This window comes from Barbus barbus (assembly GCF_936440315.1).
Source record: "Barbus barbus genome assembly, chromosome: 24".
NCBI classification, from domain to species: domain Eukaryota; kingdom Metazoa; phylum Chordata; class Actinopteri; order Cypriniformes; family Cyprinidae; genus Barbus; species Barbus barbus.
This window is the reverse complement of record NC_136752.1, coordinates 9851618-9875597: the sequence shown is the minus strand read 5'-3', so window position 1 is coordinate 9875597 and position 23980 is coordinate 9851618. Positions and strand designations below refer to the sequence as shown.

The 23980-nt window shown below is 37.9% G+C and overlaps 2 protein-coding genes across 2 annotated transcripts in view; one reads left to right on the top strand and one right to left on the bottom strand.

The window, feature by feature from the left end:
• Positions 1-7506, top strand: part of LOC306844149 (protein zyg-11 homolog) — a 21206-nt gene extending 13700 nt beyond the window's left edge. The window contains exons 9-16 of the mRNA XM_079376091.1: positions 1085-1135; positions 1233-1394; positions 1496-1543; positions 3058-3255; positions 3354-3406; positions 5321-5418; positions 5505-5684; positions 5933-7506. Coding sequence (XP_079232217.1) covers positions 1085-1135; positions 1233-1394; positions 1496-1543; positions 3058-3255; positions 3354-3406; positions 5321-5418; positions 5505-5684; positions 5933-5949 — 807 coding nt within the window. The 3' untranslated portion in view covers positions 5950-7506. The remainder of the gene's footprint in view (positions 1-1084; positions 1136-1232; positions 1395-1495; positions 1544-3057; positions 3256-3353; positions 3407-5320; positions 5419-5504; positions 5685-5932) is intronic.
• Positions 7438-23980, bottom strand: echdc2 (enoyl CoA hydratase domain containing 2). The gene is made up of 9 exons (XM_079376092.1): positions 23480-23980; positions 21659-21726; positions 17229-17316; positions 16975-17061; positions 15660-15752; positions 15413-15469; positions 12934-13121; positions 8070-8168; positions 7438-7973 (listed from the first exon to the last, which is right to left on the bottom strand). The coding sequence occupies exons 1-9, from the start codon at positions 23688-23690 to the stop codon at positions 7896-7898; spliced, it is 969 nt and encodes a 322-aa protein (XP_079232218.1). The 5' UTR covers positions 23691-23980; the 3' UTR covers positions 7438-7895.

Sequence of the window (23980 nt, the reverse complement as noted above, 5' to 3'; positions counted from 1 at the left end):
TTTTTTTTTAAATCACCAATACATTTTTAGGTTTCAGGATTTTTTTCTTCTAAACTTTAAGGATGATTCTCAACTATGTTGTAAAATATATAACAAAATTATTTGATATACCACTTTGTTTTATGCAATATGTCTGTACAAATTTCCATAAACTGGTTTTCCCTTTAAACACAGTGTATCTATACTGTATCTAATTTGCATATTAATGGTTTGCTGTTGGGACAGCATGTTGAAAAAAGAATTGTCATAATGGGAGTAATAATTGGCCAGATTTTCATAATATCTAATATTTCATAACAAAATAGATATATAATTTATTTTCCTATTCAATTGTTATGTCTCCCAAAATGCATCATAAACATAATTTTAGTCCTGGTGTCCTCTACAGTGGACATGTATGAAATGATGTCCTGTTTCATAACAGGAAGTCATATTTGAATTTGAAAACCCATAACATTTTCCTGAGATGTTGCTTTATGACAAACAATTAGAAAATGAATAGTAATCATATCAATAAAAATATCCAGTTTTTTAATAATCATATTTCCATAAGGATGTAAAATGTTTCATTAAATTTAGCCATCTTTAAAGACCTAGGAGAGGGTGTGGTCATGGTCAAATGTCCAGTCATTTAGTATCTCTATAAAGCCCTGAATGTGCTCTGGACAGGACATCCAGACTTACAACTGTGACATGTGAGGTCTCAGAGAAATTCACTGAAATAGAATGTCCACTACAGAGGCAAAAACTCCATAGCTGGGTCTCAGGAGGATATACCACAATGCAACACGAATGTGACATCACAGCAGACCACAATTAAAGGGATAGGTCACCCAAATATAAACTCTGTCATGATTTACTCACCCTCAAGTTGTTCCAAACTAAAGTAAGTCATACATGTCTGGAACAACTTGAGGGGTGAGTAAGAGTTTCTTTCTTTTGTTAAAAACACAAAAGAAGACATTTTGAATGATATTTTGGAATATTCGTAACCAAACAGTTGATAGTAGTCATTGACTTCCATAGTAGTTTTTTTTATTTACTATTTCCATGATCTAACTTGACTCTTTTGTGTGTTTAATAGTTGTCCACTGAGCAAACTGCACAGTTAGGAGCTGAGCTTTTTATTGTAAAGGTAAGTTGTTGTTTTTTTCCTCTCAAATTTAACATTTGTAACACCTGAATGGGAGGAATAGTGGATACTTATCTTTCTCACATTCTTCACATCATAGCAACTCCTGCACATTGTGCGGCAGAAAACATGTCAGGGTATCGTGGATGCCACATTGAAGTTCACACTCAGCGCTCTGTGGAACCTCACAGATGAATCTCCTACCACCTGCAGACACTTCATAGAGAACCAGGGACTAGAGCTCTTCATCAAAGTACTCGAGGTAAACACTTCAAACCTTTTTATAGGATTTTCAGAAGAACGCAACTGTACATTTTTAAAAATCTGCCTTGAATTCTCATCTCAACATGTCTCTTTTTCCAGTCCTTTCCATCAGAGTCATCCATTCAACAGAAGGTCCTGGGTTTACTGGTGAGAAACAATCTATACAGTGGGAGTCAAAGGTTCACACTGGAAATGTGGGATTCAAATATGTATTTAAACCTTAAATTTGTATTTTTTTTAAGCGCACACACACACACACATTTGTCAGAACAAATTAATCTCGATAACGCCATCCTTCTGTTAGACCAGGGGTGTCAAACTCAGTTCCTAGAGGGCCACAGCCCTGAAGAGTTTAGTTCCAACCCCGCTCCAACAAACAGACCATGTAGTTTTCAATTGAGCCTGAAGGACTTGATTAGTTGGATCAGGTGTGTTTAATTAGGGTTGGAGCTAAACTCTGCAGGGATGTGGCCCTCCAGGAATTGAGTTTGACACCCCTGTGTTAAACTGTCACAAATGAATTAGGTTGAATAGCTGTCAGCTGTTAAATTTAAGTACACAATTAGATAATACCAATTTAGGTCAATCAATTACCATGCAGTGCTTAATTTTGTTCAGTCTGTGGTGTAAAAAGTTTGCATTAGCAATTAAAGAAAAAACACTTAAGCAAAACATGGTCAGGTCAAAGTGTCAGAATAATTTTTGGTCCCAAATTTATCAATTTTACTGGTAGTCCACTGTATGAAGAATTCTTGGGTTTAATATGTCACAGTTTACTTTGTTATCCATAACATAAATGAACTATAGTGTCCTGCACCCACTAGTAAAAATAAATAAATAAATTAAAAAAATATATATATCAAATTACATCTGGTGTCTGAATCATTTTTGGTTTGACTGTATATATATATATACTTTTAGTCAGCAAGGATTCATAAAGTGACAAAGATGTTTCCTTAAAGATGCTGTTCTATTGAATTTTGTACTCAAAGAATTATAAACACATTTTCCAAAAAAAAAAGCAGCACAACTGATTTCAACATTGATAATAATAAGAAATGTTTCTTGAGCATCAAATGAGCATATTAGAATGATTTCTGAAGGATCATGTGACAGAAGACTGGAGTAACGATGCTGAAAATTCAGCTTTGCATCAGAAATAAATTGCATATTAAAATATATTTAAATATAAAGCAATTATTTAAAATTGTTATAGGCTAAAATTGTTATATTGGATTTTTGATCAATTATATGTAGCTTTGATGGACTTTTTTTAAAACCCCAAAACGTTCGAACACTTGTGTGTGGGCATGCATATGTGACATCAAATAGAAGCAATTTTTGTATGAAGCCTCTAATAATTCTGTGCTGGTTATGCGCTGGAGAAAGAAATACATATTGCAGTGTTGTGCTCTGGTGAAATTGAATTGAGGTGAGTGATTCTGAAGCTGTGGGCAGCACTGATAAAACGCCTTCTCGTGTCAAAGGAAGCACTGCTGAGGGATTATGCTAATAGTCTCCCTTAGTTAGAAAGTATAATGAGACTATTTCACTTTGCATTCAGTTGTATTTTTGGAGCTGTGGTCCCCCGTGTTGTTGTTGTCCTTTCTCTATCTTGTCTAGTTCTGAATGTTTTGTGTGATTGTTTCCTTTGTATTCAGAATAACATCGCTGAGGTGGGGGAGTTGCACGGTGAGCTGATGGTTCAGAGTTTTCTGGATCACATCCGCTCTCTGCTGCACAGTCCAGAGGTGGAGGTCAGTTATTTTGCCGCCGGCATCTTGGCCCACCTCACCTCACGGGGCGAGAAGGTGTGGACCCTCGACCTGTCACTCAGGGCCACGCTGCTGGAGCAACTGGTGCGTGTTTGCGCAAACACAAGTATTAAGTAAATTATTTGGGTATTATTGCACCTGAGGCCTGAGTAAATGCTTTAATCATTATGTATCTATCACAGCATTTGGCGATTCTGAATTGGCCAACGCCGGAATGTGAGATGGTTGCGTACAGGTGAGAAATGACAACATTACTTCATGAGAAACATGCTTCACTGAATATGAAGCAAAAACAGTGTCAAGTACTAAAGGGGTGTGCCACACAACAACAGAGTTTGTCAGGTCTGGTTTTGGTCATTTTTAAAGGGGTCATATGATGCGATTTCAAGTTTTCCTTTCTCTTTGGAGTGTTACGAGCTGTTTGTGCGTAGATGAGATCCCTGAAGTTGCAAAGACTAAAATCTCAAACCCAAAGAGATATTCTTTCTAAAAGTTAAGACTCGACCACGCCCTCCTAAAACAGCTGATTCAAACGCCCCCATGTCTACGTCACGGTGTGGGAAGATTTGCAAAACACCCGAATGTATACGCAAAGAAAGAGGGCGTGATTTTTATTCTCGCTGTAGTATTATTGCTGGCCGTGTCCTGGAGATGCTGTGTTTCGTTGTGAAAGCGAAACTACTTTGTTTGGGCTTCTAAAAGAGGACACAACTAGAAATCAGTGGTTCATTTGTATTTACAACACTGTTCCAGAACAGTTCAACCCAAATATTAGAGTGTGTGCAGCGCATTTTACGGAGGACTATTTCCTGAACCTGGAAGAGTAGCCTTCAATGCTGGCTTGCACAAAGACTGTTTCTATAAAGTGGGGAAATTCCAACTTTGCAAGGACAGTCTGGCGCTTCTTACTCACCGCTTGTAAGTACGTTTTCTTATTAAAAGAATTTGCCACTGGCTATTCAAACGCGAGCAGTGTAGAGTAGCGCTTGTTATTTGTCGTTTCTCCGATCACAAATGCAGACATGGCAATGTTTAAAAAGACAGTGTTTCCATTTCATAGAGCACTATTATTGTTAAAATGACGATAAATTATTAAAGCTTTGAATTCAATTGATTAGACACCCTTTTAATTATCAAAATATATTTAAACCATTAAAACAGGGCCTGAGAATTTGGGGGAAAAAAATTAAATGAGTTCATTGGGCACTTAAATCCTCAAACTTGTATTGAGTTTGGGCTTGAAATTATTTAAAAATATATATGTATTATAAGATAAACATGAATGGATTTATTTTTTATTTTATTTTTTATGGAAAGTAAGTGAAGAGAGAGATACAACCTTTAGTAAATGTTATATGTACCACAGGAATAAAGTTAATAATGCATGAGCCATTTTTTCCTATTATTTGAGGACATGAAACAATTTTGACTTAAATGTACAAAATGTCTAAATAAAATTTAAAGTACAGATTTGTTATTTTTTTCAGTCAATAAACATTGAATAAACATTTGATATGCTGGTAAATGTGTAAAATGCATAAATGTATATCAAAAATAAAAATAAAGTAATAAAAAATGGCAACAAGTTTGTAATTAACTTTAAAGTTATTAACTAAAACATTGACCGTACAGGTTGTGTTGAGCAGTGTTATTTTTGTATTATTAATATAGTATTACAGTAATTTTGTTATTTGAATTATTATTAACACAATTAATATTAATTATGTTCAGTTTTATTTCCATTTCTTAATTTAAGAATTCAGTTTAATTAACTAAAATTAATGTGTGCCTTTTCCCTTTATTTATTTTGTTTTATTTATTATTTTAGTTTTTCCATTATTTTATTTCTTCTGTTATTACACTTTTTTTCAAACATTTCTAATTTTCAGTTTGTTTTTCATCTAATATGTACTGTATATGTACTTATTTCAGCTTTACTTTAAAAAAAGTTTCAGTTTACAAGAACACTTGACATGACACTGGTCTTCAGTCACATCAAGAGATTTTGCTTATAGGAGACCTGTTGGGTTCGGGCTCCAGTCTAATGCTTGTGCAGACCCCTCTTCTAATTTGCCATTCATGCTCTAGAAAGAAAATGATTTATAGTATTATAAAGTGTTTAGTGTACATCTCAGTTTGTCTTTTCCAGGTCGTTCAACCCTTTCTTCCCTTTACTGGAGTGCTTCCAGGCCCCAGGAGTCCAGCTGTGGGCCGCATGGGCCATGCAGCACGTCTGCAGCAAAAATGGTGAGATCAGCACTATAAACCCAACACTTCTGAGCCCAGAGACTGTGTTTTTAATTTTATTTCCTGTACTGCTTACATGAATGCAGCGGGGCGCTACTGCAGCATGTTACTGGAGGAGGGAGGACTGCAGCAGCTAGAGGCTGTGAGGTCACATCCAAAAACCCACAGCGACGTGCTGCGATTGGTCGAAAGCATCCTAGACAGTTTACATCGCCACAGAGCACGCACCGGATACACAGGGCCGCCCAAAATACACACACATAGAGGTACGTGTCCACAGAAGAACGAAAGTAAAGTTCCTTTTAAATTTTAAAGGGATATAGTAGTCAACATTTGAAGTGGATCAAAAAGGTTCATCAAAGTTGTCCTAAGACAAGAATGGGTATTGTTTTGATCCACTTCAAATGTTGACTACTGTAGTTCACCCAAAAATAAAAAAGTCTTTAAGTTTCAATTCTGTTCAGTTTTAGAACTAAAGTGAGTTTTTAATTCCACATTTCTTTTTGTTTTCCAGAGAAAAACGTTCCATGATACAATTAGTGGTCTCTGGATAGGATGCCGCTAAAAACTGGAAGCTATTTGTACGTGTTTGTGTTCACTCGTGCCCATCCGTATGACAATAATGCTCTGCTGCGCTTCCTGTTAGGAGGAACGTGCGGATGAGTTACTTTGCATATGTTTGCACACGACGGAATCCGTTATTTATTTGACCTAAGAATTAAGTCTCCGTGATCTGAGGAAATGTTTATTTAGGTGCGCAGCAGCTCAGAGAGTCTGTTTATGTTCAAATGTGGGACGTATGTGAGAGTTTATATGTGTGTGCATGTGTGTATTAAGAGCATGTGCATCAGATTGCTATGTATGCATATTCAGATTTGAATGCAACTCCATAGGAAATTTCATTTATGAAACATTTCAGTCCTGTTGGGCATAAATTGCAATAATACAAAAAAAGACACAACAAATAGAGTTGTGTTACATGGAAATACATGAGCTGTTTGGTAACGTTAAGTGCGGAATGTTAAATTGCGTGTATATGAGAGAGGGGGGGGGGGGGGTATTGAACAGCATGAGAGCTTTAGGGATGAAATATATTTTTATAGACTGTATATCAACTGTGGCAGATGACAATGTTTATGATGTAGTGTTGCACGCAAAGTATTATGATCCAGATTTGAGTTTGTTTCAAAAATGGTACTGGACTGGACACTCAAGAATCCAGAGCACTTCAGAAGCAAACGAAATGGGTGGAGATGAATAAAAATAAAGCTTTTGCCTTTGCTGGAAAGCAGGAACGCGTCAATAAATGGATTGCCTTGTAAACCACGTTGAGAAATCAAGCATGTAGACATAAAAATGGCACCTTGTAAAAAAGTCAAGAGGAAGAACTTTGTTCTCATCGTGGCAACTCTGGAGTGCTGTTGATCTGCCAAAAGGATTTGCCTTCTTGCTAAACATACTTGCATTGAACTTGAAGTTTGATTTAATTTAACACCAATGAAGCTGTTAAACAGCAGGTTCAACTTGTCTTGTTTGAAATTGCAATTAAAAAAATATAAAATTTTGTTCCAGTGATCTAAAGAAGCATTTTTGTTTTGTATATAAATGTTTAATTTCCCTGGATGTATATGCTTCTTTTCACAGCATGGATTTGGTTTTCTGTTCATAACTGGGCCATGTATTATGATGAGATGCTCCAGCAAAGGTGCTTTGTTCCAGAAAACCTTATTGTATCATGCAGCTGTTCTTGCAAATTGCATGAAATAGATGTATTTGTTATAATTTGCACTGCAATTCTAATTCTGTCTGGCAACTTTGGCCAGGTTTACAGACCTGAAATACTTCACAACATATTCAGTTTTGATATTAACAAATATTGATGTTAAATTTAATCAAGCACTGTAAATGGACCATATGAGTTCACTGAACTTTACAGGCCGAGCGTGGAGACTCTCATCATGTTCATAGCCCTCCATGGGGACAGAATGTGGTTTGTGCCGTACTGTGGATTGAGCAGCAAAACCAGAGTCAGCTAGTGTCATACTGCTGATCAGATTCAAAATGGGGAATAAAGAACGTAAAACCCCTGCTGCTTCTGTCTGCTGTTAATCTTTATTAATACATTCATTTAAAAGTATTTTTTCATTTGAATAATTCAAAACAAAAAAAATCTTTACAATTTTAAGAATATCCTATCACAAGTTTTTTTAAATGTAATTTTATTACTTTTTAAAAGTATTTTACGATCTGTATTTTCATAATTGAGAGAAAATCGTATATCCAGAAACATGTTTATAAAAAAAATGAAGGACGTGACAAAGTTTTATATTATATTTATATTAAGCTCAGATTTCTAAGGAAATTGAAACCCAACACTGGTTAAAGTGCCGTAACGCAAGTACAGCATGTTCAACATGTTTGTACTGTAGTACATGTGGATTTGAAACAAGTTATGCAGGTTTAAAACCTTCAGACATTCACTCTCCAATGTACCTTGGAGGCCTCTTCTCTATAAACGCAGCCATGCCCTCTTGTCTGTCCCGTGTAGGAATGAGCTGAGAAACCATAAAACCTGCAGTCAAACCAAGCACGCAAAATACTACAACAAAATGAAATGCAGATTTGATTCGTATGGTTTATGTATAACTCACCCTGGCGTAACACATTCCCTCAATAGCCATTCCTGAAGAGATGTCCACCTCAGAGCCTCGATTTAAGGCTACTTTAGCCATTCGCACGGCAATCGGGGCCTGGGGTGGAAGGAAAACAAAAACTGTTAAAACATTTGAATTTTTTATTTCCTGTTATGTACAGTGGAGATCAAAATTAGAGAACCTACAGTTTCCTAAGTTTCAAGGTCACTGCTTAGTCCTATTTGAAGTTATCCTAACCAGAGTAGAAGGGCAGTTTTTTAAGCATATTTCATAAATTAATTTTACTCTGAAGTACAGTATAAAAAACTTAAATGAGATGGTTATAAAAGAACTCTGATCAAAATTAGAGAACACTCCAAGTTATTGGTGTTAATCTGGCTCCTGGTGTTATTTTCCTTATTTTCATGACAAACCTTATTTAACTGCCAGCATTCCTCCAATTTTCCCTGAGATTGTAAGATGGCGGGCTTCTCTAATAATGAGACTGAAACCCTGTGAGAGGAGATTGTCCAAATGAAGGGTAAAGGAAGACCCTTTCAGCCACTGCAAGAGAAGCTGGTTGTTCCAAATCTGTGATTTCTAGAATACTCCAGCATTACAATGACACCATTACATGTCGTCCACGTAAGACAAATGCACGTGAAGACAGGATAATGCAGAGACAGAGAATCGCTTCAACACTGCAGCTGGAATTGCTTGCCAGTTCACTTCTGAACAGGGTCTAGATCTGTCTTGGGACGTTTAAGAGAAGTCGGAGTGAAAGTGCAGATAAAGCAGTTCCTTGAAGCTAAGAACATTGAAATAATGAAATGGCCAGCCCAGAGTCTTGATCTAAACCCAACTGAAAATCTCTGGAAATCCTTGGCGATAAAGTTATGGCAAAGAAGCCCACTACAGTCGCTGAACTATGCAAGAGACTGGAAAAAGAGTGGACCAAAATCACACCAGCGCTGCGTGACAAACTAGTGATGTCCTGAAGCAGCAGATGCACTGAAGTCATTCAAAGCGAGGGCCTCTACACTTCCTACTAATTTCTGACAACCCTTCCATATTTTAGTTGTAATCTTTTGTGCTACAGTGGTTACTGTTCTCTAATTTTGATCACTGTGTTTTCCACAAATGGTTTTTGTTAAAATACCTTGGAAATGTTGTCAAACGTGTATTATCGTCAATACCGATGAAGATTAATAATACTATATTCTGTTTATTTTTAGTTTTTGTTGTAGCTTTAACACCATTTATGAACAACAGTAATAGGAATGTTGGCAAGAATTGTTGACAAGAAATGTTGACAAAAATAATACTTTTTTTACAACAATATATAGTGCCCTCCAAAAGTATTGGAAGAGTACAGACAAAATTGCTCTGTTGTCTGTGGAGTCAAGACATTTACAAATATGATTAAAAGATGAATATGAGACAAAACTACAGAATGTCACATTTTATTATTGGGTGATTCAACACATACATGTTTTACCAGCTAAGAAGTTCAGCACTTTTAGAGTTTCATCCCTCTATCTGATGTGTCATTCCACTGTATTTCCTTCAGAAATCACTCCAACATGCCAATTTGTGATACATTTGTGAAACTGTAATACATTACTCAGGATTCTCTGATAAATAGAAAGTTCAAAATAACAGCATTTATTCGAAATAGAAATGATTTGTATCAAGGTAAATATCTTTTCTGTCAATCAATTAAATGCATCCTTGCTGAATAAAAGTATTAATTTCTGAAATAGTATAGTGTAAGTCTGCCTATAATACAGGCCTCTGTTTATTATCTTTCACTGCAACTGTAAAATCTGCACTGTATCTAAGACACACAGTCACATAATCATGACACAGTTAAGTCAGGTGGGCAGAAGTGCTGACATAAGTTATTGTGGCATGACGTGTCTGAATGACGTTCCCACACTGACCTAAGTAGGCCATCTTCATTTTAATCTAATATAATGACTTGCCAAATCACAGCGAAAACCAGAAAAGCAGGTTGTTCTCATTGTCACGAGAGTTTTTAGTACAGTACAGAAGATTCCAGTTCCACAAATCCACGTGCCAAGTCACATAATGACGATGATATGACACGTATTTTCAGATTTGCTCCAAAGGCAATGAATAACAAGGTCATGCAGTTGATTACGCACGTGTCTTCTGTACCAGTACGTTGTTTATCGTGTTAATTGTGTGCTCTGGACACTAGTGGGCCTTAGGGGAAGACTGTGATGGCACATTTGAGCCAGGTCTGTCTTCAGGCCATACATATTCATGGCCAGCCTGTCGACTTGAGTCATGATGGGAGACGCTTGCTGTGACAGTACAGTGTCACATGATGCAAATGAGATTAAAGCACACAATGAAATGCCTGTGGGTACAGCTGAACTAGTATGAGAACAATTTCATAACCACAAAAACATACAAACATGAATGTAAACATACACGCATAAAAATGTTATCTATGAGCTACACTTGTTAAAGCCGCAGTCCGTATGTTTTGCCTCTTTGTCGCCATCTCTGTTTAAAAACCTGGAATTGCAGCTCTGTGCGGAATTATCTTTCATGCGTGGGGATGTACTCTGGCACGGCTCTAGCATGGATGAATATAATGTTTTGAGGAGTATGTGTGTCAGCCTGTCAGTCACGCACCGGTGTGGATACTGTACTTAGGAATCACAGATTCTAGCCTACTTCTTGGAATATATGACCCAAATAAGAATTGTCACCATATATTGCCATCTGAACAAGTAAGTAACAAGTCTGCCACATTTATTCTGACCAACTGAGGAAAAAAACATTACAATAAATCGCGCTACCAATGGTGATTAAATCTAACGATCGGTTAGCTCATATCACATCTAACCGCGCAAATTATTATTATTGTTATACTTTATTCTCAAATTATTAATGTTAACAACATCAGCATTGCAAGACTATGAGTATAGTGTGTATTAGCGTGTAGATTTCAAATTCTGTACAGTCTAATCTCTAATTGTCATACCATTCAAATTTCATATTAAGAAATTCTTTTTGCCCAATAAGCAAACTATGCTCCCTTCGATCTGGTTTTCTTTAAAATTCAAATCTTGTGTAATCCCAGGCTATCTGTAATCAGAAGCACATTTAAAACTGGAATGTAATGTAATTGAATTTCATTCACATGTGTTTCATAAACACAATCTTTTCTGGATTAAAAACCGCCATAAAAATGATACATATAATTATTCCAGCTGCTGTGAGAAAAGGCTATAAACAATTTACAGAATAAACAATATATTACAGATATATATTATATATAGGGGTGTCGCGGCCTAAATGTATTTGTACTGAAAATGTTCGGTACAGGTCTTTCGCTTCAGTACGCATTAGTACTGAACAAATCGTTCCATTTTTTTAAGAAATTCAGACAATGAAAGCAGCTTTGGCGCTCTTTGAAGTGGCACGACAGATTGCCATACAACGCCTCAGTTCTAACAGCAGCGTGGAGTGTATTACTAGTTATTACTAGTTTTAACACAAAGTAAACTTGAATGAACGTCTCGCCCCTCACGTAATCGCTCAATTAGTATTTCAACCGTGGAAATATGTCAAGCTTGTAAACAAAATGTCACGAGCATTTCACGTACACTGTAAAAAAAAATCTGTCAAATTCACGGTAAAATACTGGCAGCTGTGGTTGCCAGAATTCTACCGTATAAAATACAGTTGCAACGTTTTAGGTTTTACGGTTTTAACTTAAATTTACAGTTAAATACCGTAATTTCTTTAACTGATATAATCTTAATATACTAACCTATTAAAGTACTGAAATCTGTTTTGTTCTTTTGAAATACACTGATAACCACCAAATGCAGGTGATGATGAGAAAGTCACATGATGAGCCAAAGCCCATCACAAGCAACTTTTAAACAATAGCATTTACAGAAGGTGCAGATGCAGTGTCATTCATACAAGCACTAAACACCATCATGGTGAGACTCCTTAAAATGAAATATGCTATAAACATTAATTTAACAACATTAGATGTAACATACAACCCTAATAAACATAACTGATAAGAAAAAACTAAGAAGAAACATAGTTATTTCAAAGAAAAAACGTCAAATTCAAACAGAATTTGAAATGGAACGCAGGGAATTCTGGGAACATCAGTTTACGGTTTTTCCCTGTAAATTTTACAGGAAGTTTCCGTTAACCATGTAACAGGTTTTTACCGTAGCATTTTCACAGTTTTTTACCGTTAAATCACGATCATTTTTTACAGTGTACCTCATGCAAGTCATCAGTGTCTACAGCTGGTTATTCGCTAGAGAAATGGAGTCTAGTGAAAAGCATTTTGCGAAATATTAGACTATATACTCCATTATATAAGTCATGTCTTAATTATTTAATGTATAAATTTAAAGACATATTTTATGAAACAAGTAAATTATTATATTTCAACAAATAGAAATTGTATCATTTAGAAGTTAATTTAAAAACAATTTACATGCTTGCATACAATTTTTTAATTTGAGTGTTGATTATTATAGTTAAAAATAAATAGTAATTGAATTTAAGTTTGGGCTCTGTTGTTAATTGTAACCTTATAGTATTGTAAAAGGGTATAGTTTAGAGCAGAGGCCGAGATTTTTATCCCTAAGAAATTTTTAATTATAGCTGAATTTATTTAAAGAAAGAGCAATTTGTTCATTACACCATTGTTTAATTAAAAACAAATATATAATATATAATATATATATATATGTTTAGTTAAAATGTATGTATAATTTGGGGGAGAGTGTAAATCAGTGAGACAGCAACAGAGGCAAGAAAGCATCTCAGAGAAGAAGTAAATGTGGATGGAAATGTCCTGCGGACTCACCTGAGGCAAGATCTCTCGTGCGAGACTAAGAGCCTCTTTGTGGGCTGCGTTTCCTGTCTGGTTCTGTGGCACGGAGCGGTTTACCAGCCCCAACTCTGCAGCCTGTTCACCCCCGACACGCCGGCCTGTAAAAATCAGCTCCTTTGCGATGGCAAAGCCAACTGTCCGGGGCAACCTTTGACTGCCTCCTGATATATATACACAAAAATTATGGTTTAGTTATGATGCCTTTAAAATGTAATCAGACACTTCATTAAATGTTCCATTTTACAACAAAATTGGTTCTTTGTACTTTGTTTTACTGAAGTGTATTATTATTTATTATTAATTTTTATATGTGACATTACATTAGAAAAAAAATGTAATACACACACACATACATATATATATATATATATATATATATATATATATATATATATATATACAGTCCCCTCCATAGGTATTGGAACAGTAAAGACAAAACTGCTCTGTTGGCTGTTGAGTCAAGACATTTACAAATATGATTAAGAAATGAATATGAGACAAAACTACAGAATGCCACATTTTATTATTAGCCGTTTCAACACATGCATGTTTTACCAAATAAAAAGAACAGCACTTTTAGAGTTCATCCCACTCATTGATGTGAGCATAAGTATTGGGACAGTTGAACATAAGGCAGATATAAAAGATTAAAAGCTATTATTTAGTTGCAGATCCCTTTCGCACAATCACAGCAGTGAGTCTGTGACCCATAGACATCACCAGACTCTTGGTCTCATCCTTTGAAATACTTTTCTCAGCCTTTAATGCAGCCAATCCCAATTGTTGCTTGTTTTGAGGAGTTTCTGCCTTTACTCTCCTCTCCAGCTGGTGAAATTCATGTTCAATCGGATTTAAATCTGGAGATTGACTTGGGCAATCTAAGACTTTCCATTTCTTTGCCCTTATAAATTCCTTGACTGAACTGGCAGGGTGTTTTGGGTCATTGTCCTGATGCAATATGAAGCACTTCCCAATGAATCTGGTGGCATTTTCTTGAATATTGGTAGGCAAGATGGTTTTGAACCCTTCCAAATTCATTCTGCTGCTGTCATCATACATTAAGTCATCAGTAAAGTTGAGAGGGCCTGTTCCAGAGGCAGCCATGCATGCCCATGCCATGACACCACCTCCACCATGCTTTACAGATGAGGCTGTATGCTTGGGATCATTGCAGTTCCTTTTTTTCTCCACATTTTTGCTTTCCCATCACTTAGATAAAGGTTCATCTTTGTCTCATCGGTCCATAAACACAGTTCCAAAACTCTTCTGGCTCACCTTTGTGCTTTTTTGCAAACTCTAATCTTGCCTTTCTATTTTTGGTGCTGGTCAGAGGTTTGCATCTTGCTGTGTAGCATCTGTAATTCTGTGTCAAAGTCTCCTGAGGACAGTTTGTTGCTGGAAGTTGTTGGTGATTTTACAGACATGTCTTTTAGGATTAATTTGTTTTGTTTTTGCTAGAGCTCTAATTGACTTCCTCTTTTCGTTTAGCATCCAAATTGCTTGCTTTTCTCTCAAAGTCCGCTCCCTCATCTTCATCCTGGTTTGTGTGTGTCATCATCGATTGCAGGATTCAGAATAGAGAAGTAATGGATATAACTGATACGACACATTCGCTGCTTTTAATATCTGAAGAATTAATGCAACAGGAGACAGCTGATCACTTAGAAAGATCTGTGAGGCAACTGTTCAAATACTTATGATCACATCAGATAGAGGGATGAACTCTAAAAGTGCTGAACTTCTTAGCTGGTAATAATAACGGCTAATAATAAAATGTGACATTCTGTGGTTTCGTCTCATATTCATCTTTTAATCATATTTGTAAATGTCTTGACTTCACAGCCAACAGAGCAATTTTGTCTTCACTGTTCCAATACATTTGGAGGGCACTGTATATATGTGTGTGTGTGTGTATTATATGTATATATACACACATGTACATAAAAAATAAAGTATAAAATAAATAAAAATAATGAAAAAATATATTAAATATATATTTAAAAAACTGTTTGGGGCGAGTTTGTTCCAGTTTTTATTTTAACTTTTGTCCATTATAATTGTAGAGATTAGCTAGATAGATAGATAGATAGATAGATAGATAGATAGATAGATAGATAGATAGATAGATAGATAGATAGATAGATAGATAGATAGATAGATAGATAGATAGATAGATAGATAGATAGATAGATAGATAGATAGATAGATAGATAGATAGATAGATGTTTTCATTTTATTGTTGTGTATATTTTTCAAAATGACATGTTTAAGTATACAGAGATTATATAAGCTTTTCAAAAATTGTTGTTTCGCTCTTCCATTTAAGTCTATCTGTCCTGTTATGACTGTTAACTTCCCGTTTATCTGTCTCTCTTCTGTAATGGGACTGCCATCTAGCTGTCTGTTTGTCTTATTATTTCAGTTGCTCTATCTATTCATTAATTTCTCTCACCAGCCCCTGGGAGTAATCCTCGCGTAGTTTCAATCAGGCCCATCTGAGCTGAATGTGCTGCAACACACACACACACAATCACAGAAAAAGGTCAGATGAAGGACCCAGCCTCCTCCGCATGCAGTGACCGCAGAGATTCCCCACTCCATGACGTGCCAAACAGAATGACTACAAATCACGCAAACCCACACCCGCAGCCGTGATACCTGTCGTGATCTATCCCCAGAGGGTCAGAACAGCCGCTCACCTGCAGTGCGAAGGTCACACGCCAGAGCCAATTCCAAACCACCCCCGAGAGCAAAGCCGTCCACTGCTGCGATTGTTGGCATGGGCAGCGCAGCTGGCACATAATGGACACACACACGGATCAGACAGGTCATAGTTCATATTAATGAGAAAAGGCTTCAAACAGCTGGACCTCTCAACACTCAGCTTAATGTGTTCAGTGCTGACACACTTATATAAAGAGGGGACACGTTGGAAAAAATGGGATTTAAAAGGTAATTGGAAACCTGGAAATAACTGAAAAGTTACTTGAAAAGTTAGGAAAAAAGTTTTATTTATATATGTATATAAATATGTATAAGTTTGTTTCAAATAATTGTTTTCAGTTTCTCAGAAAACCTCATTAATACAATTCTTTATTAATACAAGCATCAATAAAATTCAAAATAACTTATCTATTTGAATATATTTTAAAATGTCATTTATTTCTGCGATGCAAAGCTGAATTTTCAGCATCGTCATTCCAGTCACATGATCCTTCAAAAATCCCAGAAATATGCTGATTTTGGTGCTCAATAAAAAATGTCTTTATTATTCTCAATGCTGAAAGCTTTTTTAAGCTTGCTAAATGCTGTCAACAAAACAATCTGTGTAAACATTGAGCAAAAATTGTCTTCCTGTCGTGTTGTAAAAAGGGTCCAACTGATATCACTTCCTGGGTGACGTAATTATGGAGTGTTACATTTTTTGTAATGGGAGAAAATCCTGTAGTAACTAGATTGCATGCAATAGAGTTTCACAGATACATATGTTTACGGTTATTAAAATAAGTTGAAACTGAAAATTAACTGAAGAAAATACCACATTATACTAAGAAATTTCGACAATCATGTTAATTATTTAATTCAACTGTTATGCTGTTAAAATTGTTTGTAATGAAAAAGTACAAGTATATATATATATTAAATGTTTAAAATTAGAAGCATTTCACTCCATTGCATAATCACTAATTTCTGTATTTCTGATAAAATGCTACTAGAAAATTGCATAGAGAATATTCTTCCTCAACCTTCTGCTTATAAAACAGTAGCATTTTCCTAAATGTTATAGGCAAAGCTATGCAAAAATTGAGGGCACAGAGAAAATGCACCTACTGTGTGTTTATTATTATGCATATCCTATCATTCTCACCTACAGCCATAATCATATTTGCAGCTGGGAGACAATTACCTTTTCAGTACAACACTATCAGAATTCAGAGTTCTGTATCATCACTTTCTGAACAGGATTATTGTCATTTTTCAATATTCATGAGAAACATCACCCTTATGTCTCACCGATGTCATTCATTAGTGATCGTAGGCCATGTACAAACAGCTCTGCCTCAGGGTTTCTCATCTGAGCTCTCTCCTTAAGATCTGCACCTATCAACACACAAAAAGACTAATTATGACATATGCATATACCTGCTTCGACTCCTCTTTATTATACTGATATTTCCTGTAAAACAACAGCATTAAGTATTTTTAAAAAGACAACATCTTCAAAAGTATGCTGTCAATGGTTTCGTATGATGGATTCCTTTACAAACCTGCACAAAAGACTCCAGGTATCAAACTCTTGAAGATCACCACACGAACCACTGCGTCATGATGCAATGATGACACCAGCTCTCTCATCTAGAGACAGATATAGATGCACATATAGACAGAGAATGATAAAAACAAAAGATATTGATTTGAGAAAGAATTCCGGGAGAGATATGCCCGGTATTTTTGTCTTTGTGCACTGTTATTTATTTAAGGCCTGACACACTTTTGCCAGACCTTCTTTTGATAAAATGATCAAAAAAAAAAAAAAGTTCTTATACTAGTTTCTGGAAACAGAAAGAAGAAAATAGACACAAATGGAACATCCATTACTCAAGAAAATTAAATTCATAAAGTTTAAGACTATGAACACTGTCATATCATACATCCTTTCAAATGTATTTATCTGTTTACATCAATCTGTTATCTCCAAAGACCACAAAATGAACTTCTCAGGTTATGTATGTAACCATGGTTCCCTGAGTAGGGAATGAGACACTGCGTCCTCTAGGGGTCGCTATGGGGAATGCCGTCAGCGTGACCTGTGTCTGAAGCATACATACAAAAACTCCACATGTTGGCCAGCGACAGCCTATGACGTCACTATATTCACAGTATATAGGGACGCTGGGAAAATACGTCATCCGCTTCTTCGTCTGAAGCTTGCGTCAGAAGCATGGCACAAAGCCTAGAGAACGCAGTGTCTCGTTACATACGTAACCTGAGACGTTCCCTTTCAAGCATGCTCATAGGTGACCCTCTATAGTGAGGGGAGCAATGCTAGCTCGACCAACAAGGAGACCAACAGGGAGGCATAGAGAGGCCTAACAACCTGAGGCTGCTGAAAGACAGAGCTCTGGAGAGCGGAGAACCCAACTCTCAGCATGAGAGGGAACTCGGACGCTCAGAAGGGAGCGACATGCTCATAGGTGACCCTCTATAGTAAGGGGAGCAATGCTAGCTCGATCCAACATGGAGAGCAACCTAACAGGGATGCAAAGGAAATTCAGACAGCTGAGGAAATTCAGGGTCTCACCAGCAATCCTGAAAACTTTCTATTCAGGGACCATAGAATGTGTATTGACTCAGTGCATCTCAGTGTGGTATGGAAACAGCTCCAATCAGGACTGCAAAGCACTACAGAGAGTTGTGCGCTTAGCTGAGCGCATCTCAGGGTCTGCTCTCCCCTCTCTGCAGGACATCTACCTCAAACGCTGCAAAAATAGAGCTGTCAAAATAATCAAGGACTCAAATCACCCTGGTAACCAGCTATTCACTTTGCTTCCATCTGGTAAGCGCTTCCGTAGCCTGATGGCAAAAACTGAGAGACTTAGGAGGAGCTTCTTCCCCCAGGCCATCAGGCTCCTAAACTCTAACTCTGTGTCATAACATCACTTGACTCCATGTAAATATCACCATATCAATAAGCTATTCATAATTTTTCTCTACCTCATATTGTTGCTATTATATACCTACAACTTTTTTGCACATTATTTTGCACATTCCTCTTAGTACTATTTAAGTCAACAACATACTGACCTGCACATTTATATTTATATTTTTTATCTATCTTTTTATTTTATTCTTTTTATTTTATTTATTTTATTTTTTTTTATTTATTTATTTTTTTTTCTACTTTTCTTCTCTTAATATTTGTATACTTTATAATTGCACTGTCCTTGGAGCGGACCTGACCTACATTTCACTGCTGGTTATACTCTGTATAATTGTGTGTGACAAATAAAACTCTTGAATCTTGAATCTTGAAAAGAGAGGCCTAACAACCTGAGGCTGCTGAATCAGAGCACTAGGAATAGCAGCCACAAGAGTGGGCTATTTACTTACACCCTAGCAGGGGAGAAGCACACTCTAGGCAAGGGCTCAGGGAGACCGCTACTTTAAAAAACCCCAGGAAGGGGAGCAGTCCCTGAGCTAGCACATAGATATCCTCAAATAGCCATGCACCTAGGAAAGTTACCAGAGAGGGACCGACTGAGACTACCCAGACCACAGAGAGTGGGCTGTCTACTTAAACCCTAGCAGGGGAGACAGCACTATGTAGGTAGGGCTCAAGGAGAAAGGGATCCAAGCCTCAGAGCTAGAAGCACTTAGGACCCGAAAAAACACGTCTCACTCAAGCCTCAGGGAAAGAGTGTACTCAAGCCCACTCAACAGAGGGGTGATACACTGATTCAACAAAAAAGCAGTGTAATACACACAAACGACAGGTCCCAGAAATACTGAAAAGAATGGCTAGCAGTCAGGAAACACAACATACCATTGCGATTAGAAATGGATCGTACTCACCCATCCATGGTTCCAGCGCATGAGAACAGTCTCGGAGGCGAAGTCCGAAGAGTCAGGTCCGGGCCATCAGTAAGGTAGTTTCTATAAACATAGAACCTAACCAAAACATCATAGGTCCAGCATAGAGACTGCGATGTGAGCGCAGGAGGTTCCCACCTAACCTCAGTCAGGTGGAGTTAACGATGGTTGCAGGGGAATTAGAGAGGGGAAGATGAGGGCCCCCTGAGGGAAGGGAGTAGATGTTAAAATTTTACTCTGGTCCAGACGAGAGCGTTGAGAATGCCGCGACTGGATCACCTCCCTCAGGTCTTGCTTACCTCTCTTTGACCCGCGCCTCCCTCTAGCCCTACCCGCAGGCGGGGGAGGGGCACGAGCCGCAACACTAGCCTTCTGCACCCATCTCTGACCCTCAGACCGAGATGGGCCAGGACCCCTGCGTTGTTCGGGCTCAGATCTGGACCTCCTTGGAATGAAGGTTTTGAAGGCTGCTGAGCGCGCCTTCACCTCCCTAAACTTCTCGACCACCGTCTCAACGGAGGTACCGAAAAGCTCTGAAGGCGAAACTGGAGCATCGAGAAGAAAGCCCTTCTCTTTCTTCCCAATATCTGCCAAGTTCACCCACAGATGTCTCTCCGTTACCACCATAGCCGCCATAGGCGGCCTGCTTAGTGGCACAGAGAGCCAAATCTGTGGTGCGGCGCAGGCGCAGTTCAGCTACCTCATCAGGTGACAAGCCCTGACCCTTATCCAGGTCTTTCAGCAGATCAGCCTGATATGCCTGAAGCACCACCATAGTGTGGAACGAAGTGACAGCCTGACTTGCTGTTGCGTATGCCCTGCCATTTAAGCGAGATGTATCCTGAAGGGGCTTAGATGGCAAAGAGGGAGCCTTGAGAGAGGATGTCTCGCCCAAAGAGAGATAGCTGGCTAGCGTCTCTTCTACAGGGGGCATCTGCTCATAACAGCTTTCACGCATCCCCTCAATGTTAGCATAACTAGTATACTGGAACCTATGAATGCGAGAGGAAAACGGCTTTTTCCATTCCCTCTCAACCTCCGTATGGAGATCAGGAAGAAATGGAAGGCTCACTCGAGCTGGGGGGCTATGGCCAGAGAGATAACGCTCATCGAGATGATCCCGCGGCGCCACCAACCTGACCCACTTCCACGGCAAGTCAAGTCTCGCCGTGGCGCATTCCATAACCTCCAACAACTCATCAACTCATCAACAACTCCTGCAGGGCAGGAGGATTGAGAGGGCTCAGTCTCAACTTCTTCGCCCTCAGACATCTCCTGCTCTTCCTGGGCAGAACCCAGCAGAGCACTAGCCACTGGATCAGATGATGTCAGTGAGATCACATCATCATCATCCAATGGCTTGCCCTCATTCGTGGCCGACGAGCACGTGAAGGAAAGCCCCCTCTCTAACTCATCGGCCAGATCCGCCTGTGAGCCCCACGAGCTCATTCTCCTCCGTGCCTCAGCAACGGCAGGTCCTGAACCTTACAAAGAGAGACAGACAAGAGCGGAGCTTTCTCATAGAAAAAAGCTCACAGTGAACGCAGATTGCCCCCTCAAGGACATTGCATGCGTGGTCCTCGCCCAAATAAAAGACGCAAAGATCGTGTGTCATCAGGTGTCACATAACGAGGACACGGATCCACACATCTCTTAAACGCCTTGCTAGTGCTCGCCATGATAAGAGTAATCATCTACCGTTCTTACCAGTAGAATGCACGCTTCAAACAAAACAGTCACTGAAGACAAAGAAGAGGATGACGCATTTTCCCGGCGCCCCTTTATACTGTAGTCGCGCCGGTAGTGACGTCATAGGCTGTCGCCGGCCAACATGTGGTGTTTTTGTATGTATGCTTCAGACACGGGCGTTCCCCATAGCAACCCCTAGAGGATGCAGTTCAAAGTTCCCTTGAAAGGTAATTATTTCATTATGACTTGGTGGAAATTTCATCCACCAGTAAGATTATTAAGAATTGAGGGGCTTTATCATCATTATCAATCGTGTAAATTGGAACAAAGGGTGGATAGAAAGTTCATGGACTAGATCTTCTGCTTCTTGCACATTTGAGTTTGATGCATAAGGACAGGGGGTCTTCTGCACACTCACCTGACCTACAAACACGTGTCCCAGAGAGTTCCTCGCCCTTTCACGACACATCAGCACTTCCACAATACCTAACCATTCAAAAGAAAAAGAGAAACTGAAGCTGTGGCTACAGTTGTAGTTCTCAACTGGAGGGTTGAGACCTAATATGGGTGGCAGGTCTGTTCTGATGCGATCACAGATAACACTGAAAAATGATGCCAAATTAAATTAAAAGTGATTGCACTTTTGGCATGACTATGGCTAAACTCCTCACATGGGCTGTTACAGCCCATTAAAATGTACTTTAATTTTTTTTTTTAAATGTACGTTAATTTTTGTGCTGTCAAATCAAGGAAATTTCTGTGAAATTTTGAGGGCAAAATAGATGCATTGTCTTCTGTCAATAGTTTAGTGATGTGTGTATCCCACACTGAAGTCACTTTTCAACCAAGCAACTTTCGGTTAGGCAATATGTGAGCATGCTGTTGCAAAATCTGCCTGAGGAAGTATTTCACCTTTGTGAAATTCCAGATCACATGTATTATGTGAAATGACAGAATTTTGTCAATGTAAATACACATAAAATACTAAATGTGACCAGTGTGCTTTGCAATGTAAATCCTGCTTGCAACTATATTCTTTACCTCATTTAAATATTATAGTATTATTAATATTAATACACTTCAGTGTTTAATATTATATATAATTTTGTTTAATTTGGCACAATAAACAATTTTGGTTCTAGGTTGGGTCACCACTCAATATGCAATATAAAATCTGTATCCTGAGGTAAAAACTGACCTACATGACATTCAGAAAAGAGTCATTTTTTTATCCCCATAAGAGGGCTTGTCATTATCAAAATGAAACCATCTTGAATACAAAGTTTCTAATCTGATCTGAGATCAAACTTTCATTGTGGAACCTAAACTACCCTTCATGGGTCCTTATAAAAGGCTACAAGTGTAAGAAATAATGGATGAAAGGTGATTAAGCAGCACACCTGTGTCAATGCATTGTGTATCATACTGGCATCCTGATATATGATATAGGCTAGTAGTGTGATAAAAGAGATATGATCTCGCCTTGGCCGTTGTTGCCTTAAACATTGTTTATCACATTGCTTCACTTCTCAAAATTAAAGACCGAATAACAAATACTACCATGATGTATAAATATTTATTTAAAAATTTTGTTTAAAAAAAATGACCATCTAACAATAGTGGTCCTTATTCTTTTTTTATTCTATCTACTTGTTTTCTTTTTTTTCATTTAAAAAATAACCTTGCTATGTATACTGTGTTCGGGTAACCGAGACTTGTCAAAGCACTAACATATTATTGCTCTTTTGTTGGTTTTGATTGCTTCTATTGTCCCTTTGGATAAAAACATCTGCTAATTGCCTAAATGTAAATGCAGGCCTAAATACCTTTTTATTGTAATTATTGTAATCCGTATTATACATGATACTTAAATTATAAATGCATAAATTGATAAAGAATACATACATACACACACACACACACATATATATATATACATATATGAAGTTAATTTGCAAAAACAGATAACTCCGTTTTTAACAATTCTCAGAAATCATGTTTTTTTTTCCCTTGTGCATCTCTATGATTTTGCCATAACACTTTTGTATTCCACGACATTCCACATTATGTGAATACAACTTGAATCATAAAGTCCCCCCCAAAAAAATCAGTTCGCTTTCGTTTTCAAGGTTTGGGAAATTAAGTTAACGGCCCAAATATACCTGTAAGTTGTAGTCAGTGTTTTGTACGTGTGTACTATGTGACAGTACTATGTGATGATTTACTTGATGCACCTTACCGTTGTCTTCACCATCAAGCCGACTCAGCCGTACTTCAGCCTGATCGGCAATGGGCCCATCAGAGCACCACGAGCGGATCTGGGTAAAAGAAACCTGGGTGGAAAGACGCTTGATCGGCCTTGCAAACACACCGCGGGCTGCCATCAGCTCCACGCTGGGCTGAGAGAGAATCCTCCCGGACCTCATGACCGCTCCGCGCACCGCGCTCATGATCAACAGGAGGTCTTTACGCAGGCTGTACTGTAACACTGATCTTGTTTGCTTAAGATCAACACTGAAACCGTGCAACCCGGAATTAAACCGGAGTTGTTTCGGTTAATAATAAGCCTTGTGGGAGATGAATGTTTTGCGAAACACCATCACCACAACCACACACAAGTTTGTTCTTGTTATTCTCCTCCTCACATCCTCAAACAAACTTACACATTTCATCTGGACGCTTGCAGAGAAACAGTCTATGTGCTTATATGCGCACATTCATATTTAACGTTTGCGTGTGT

Bases quoted from the DNA above. Each gene is read 5' to 3' on its own strand.
- echdc2 (XM_079376092.1), bottom strand. From the start codon at position 23,690: ATGAGCGCGGTGCGCGGAGCGGTCATGAGGTCCGGGAGGATTCTCTCT. The intron at 17,317-21,658 runs GTGAGTGTGCAG...ATCTGTCTCTAG, and splicing joins GACACGTGTTTGTAGGTCAG to ATGAGAGAGCTGGTGTCATC. The intron at 13,122-15,412 runs GTGAGAGAAATT...TATATATATCAG, and splicing joins AGGATTACTCCCAGGGGCTG to GAGGCAGTCAAAGGTTGCCC.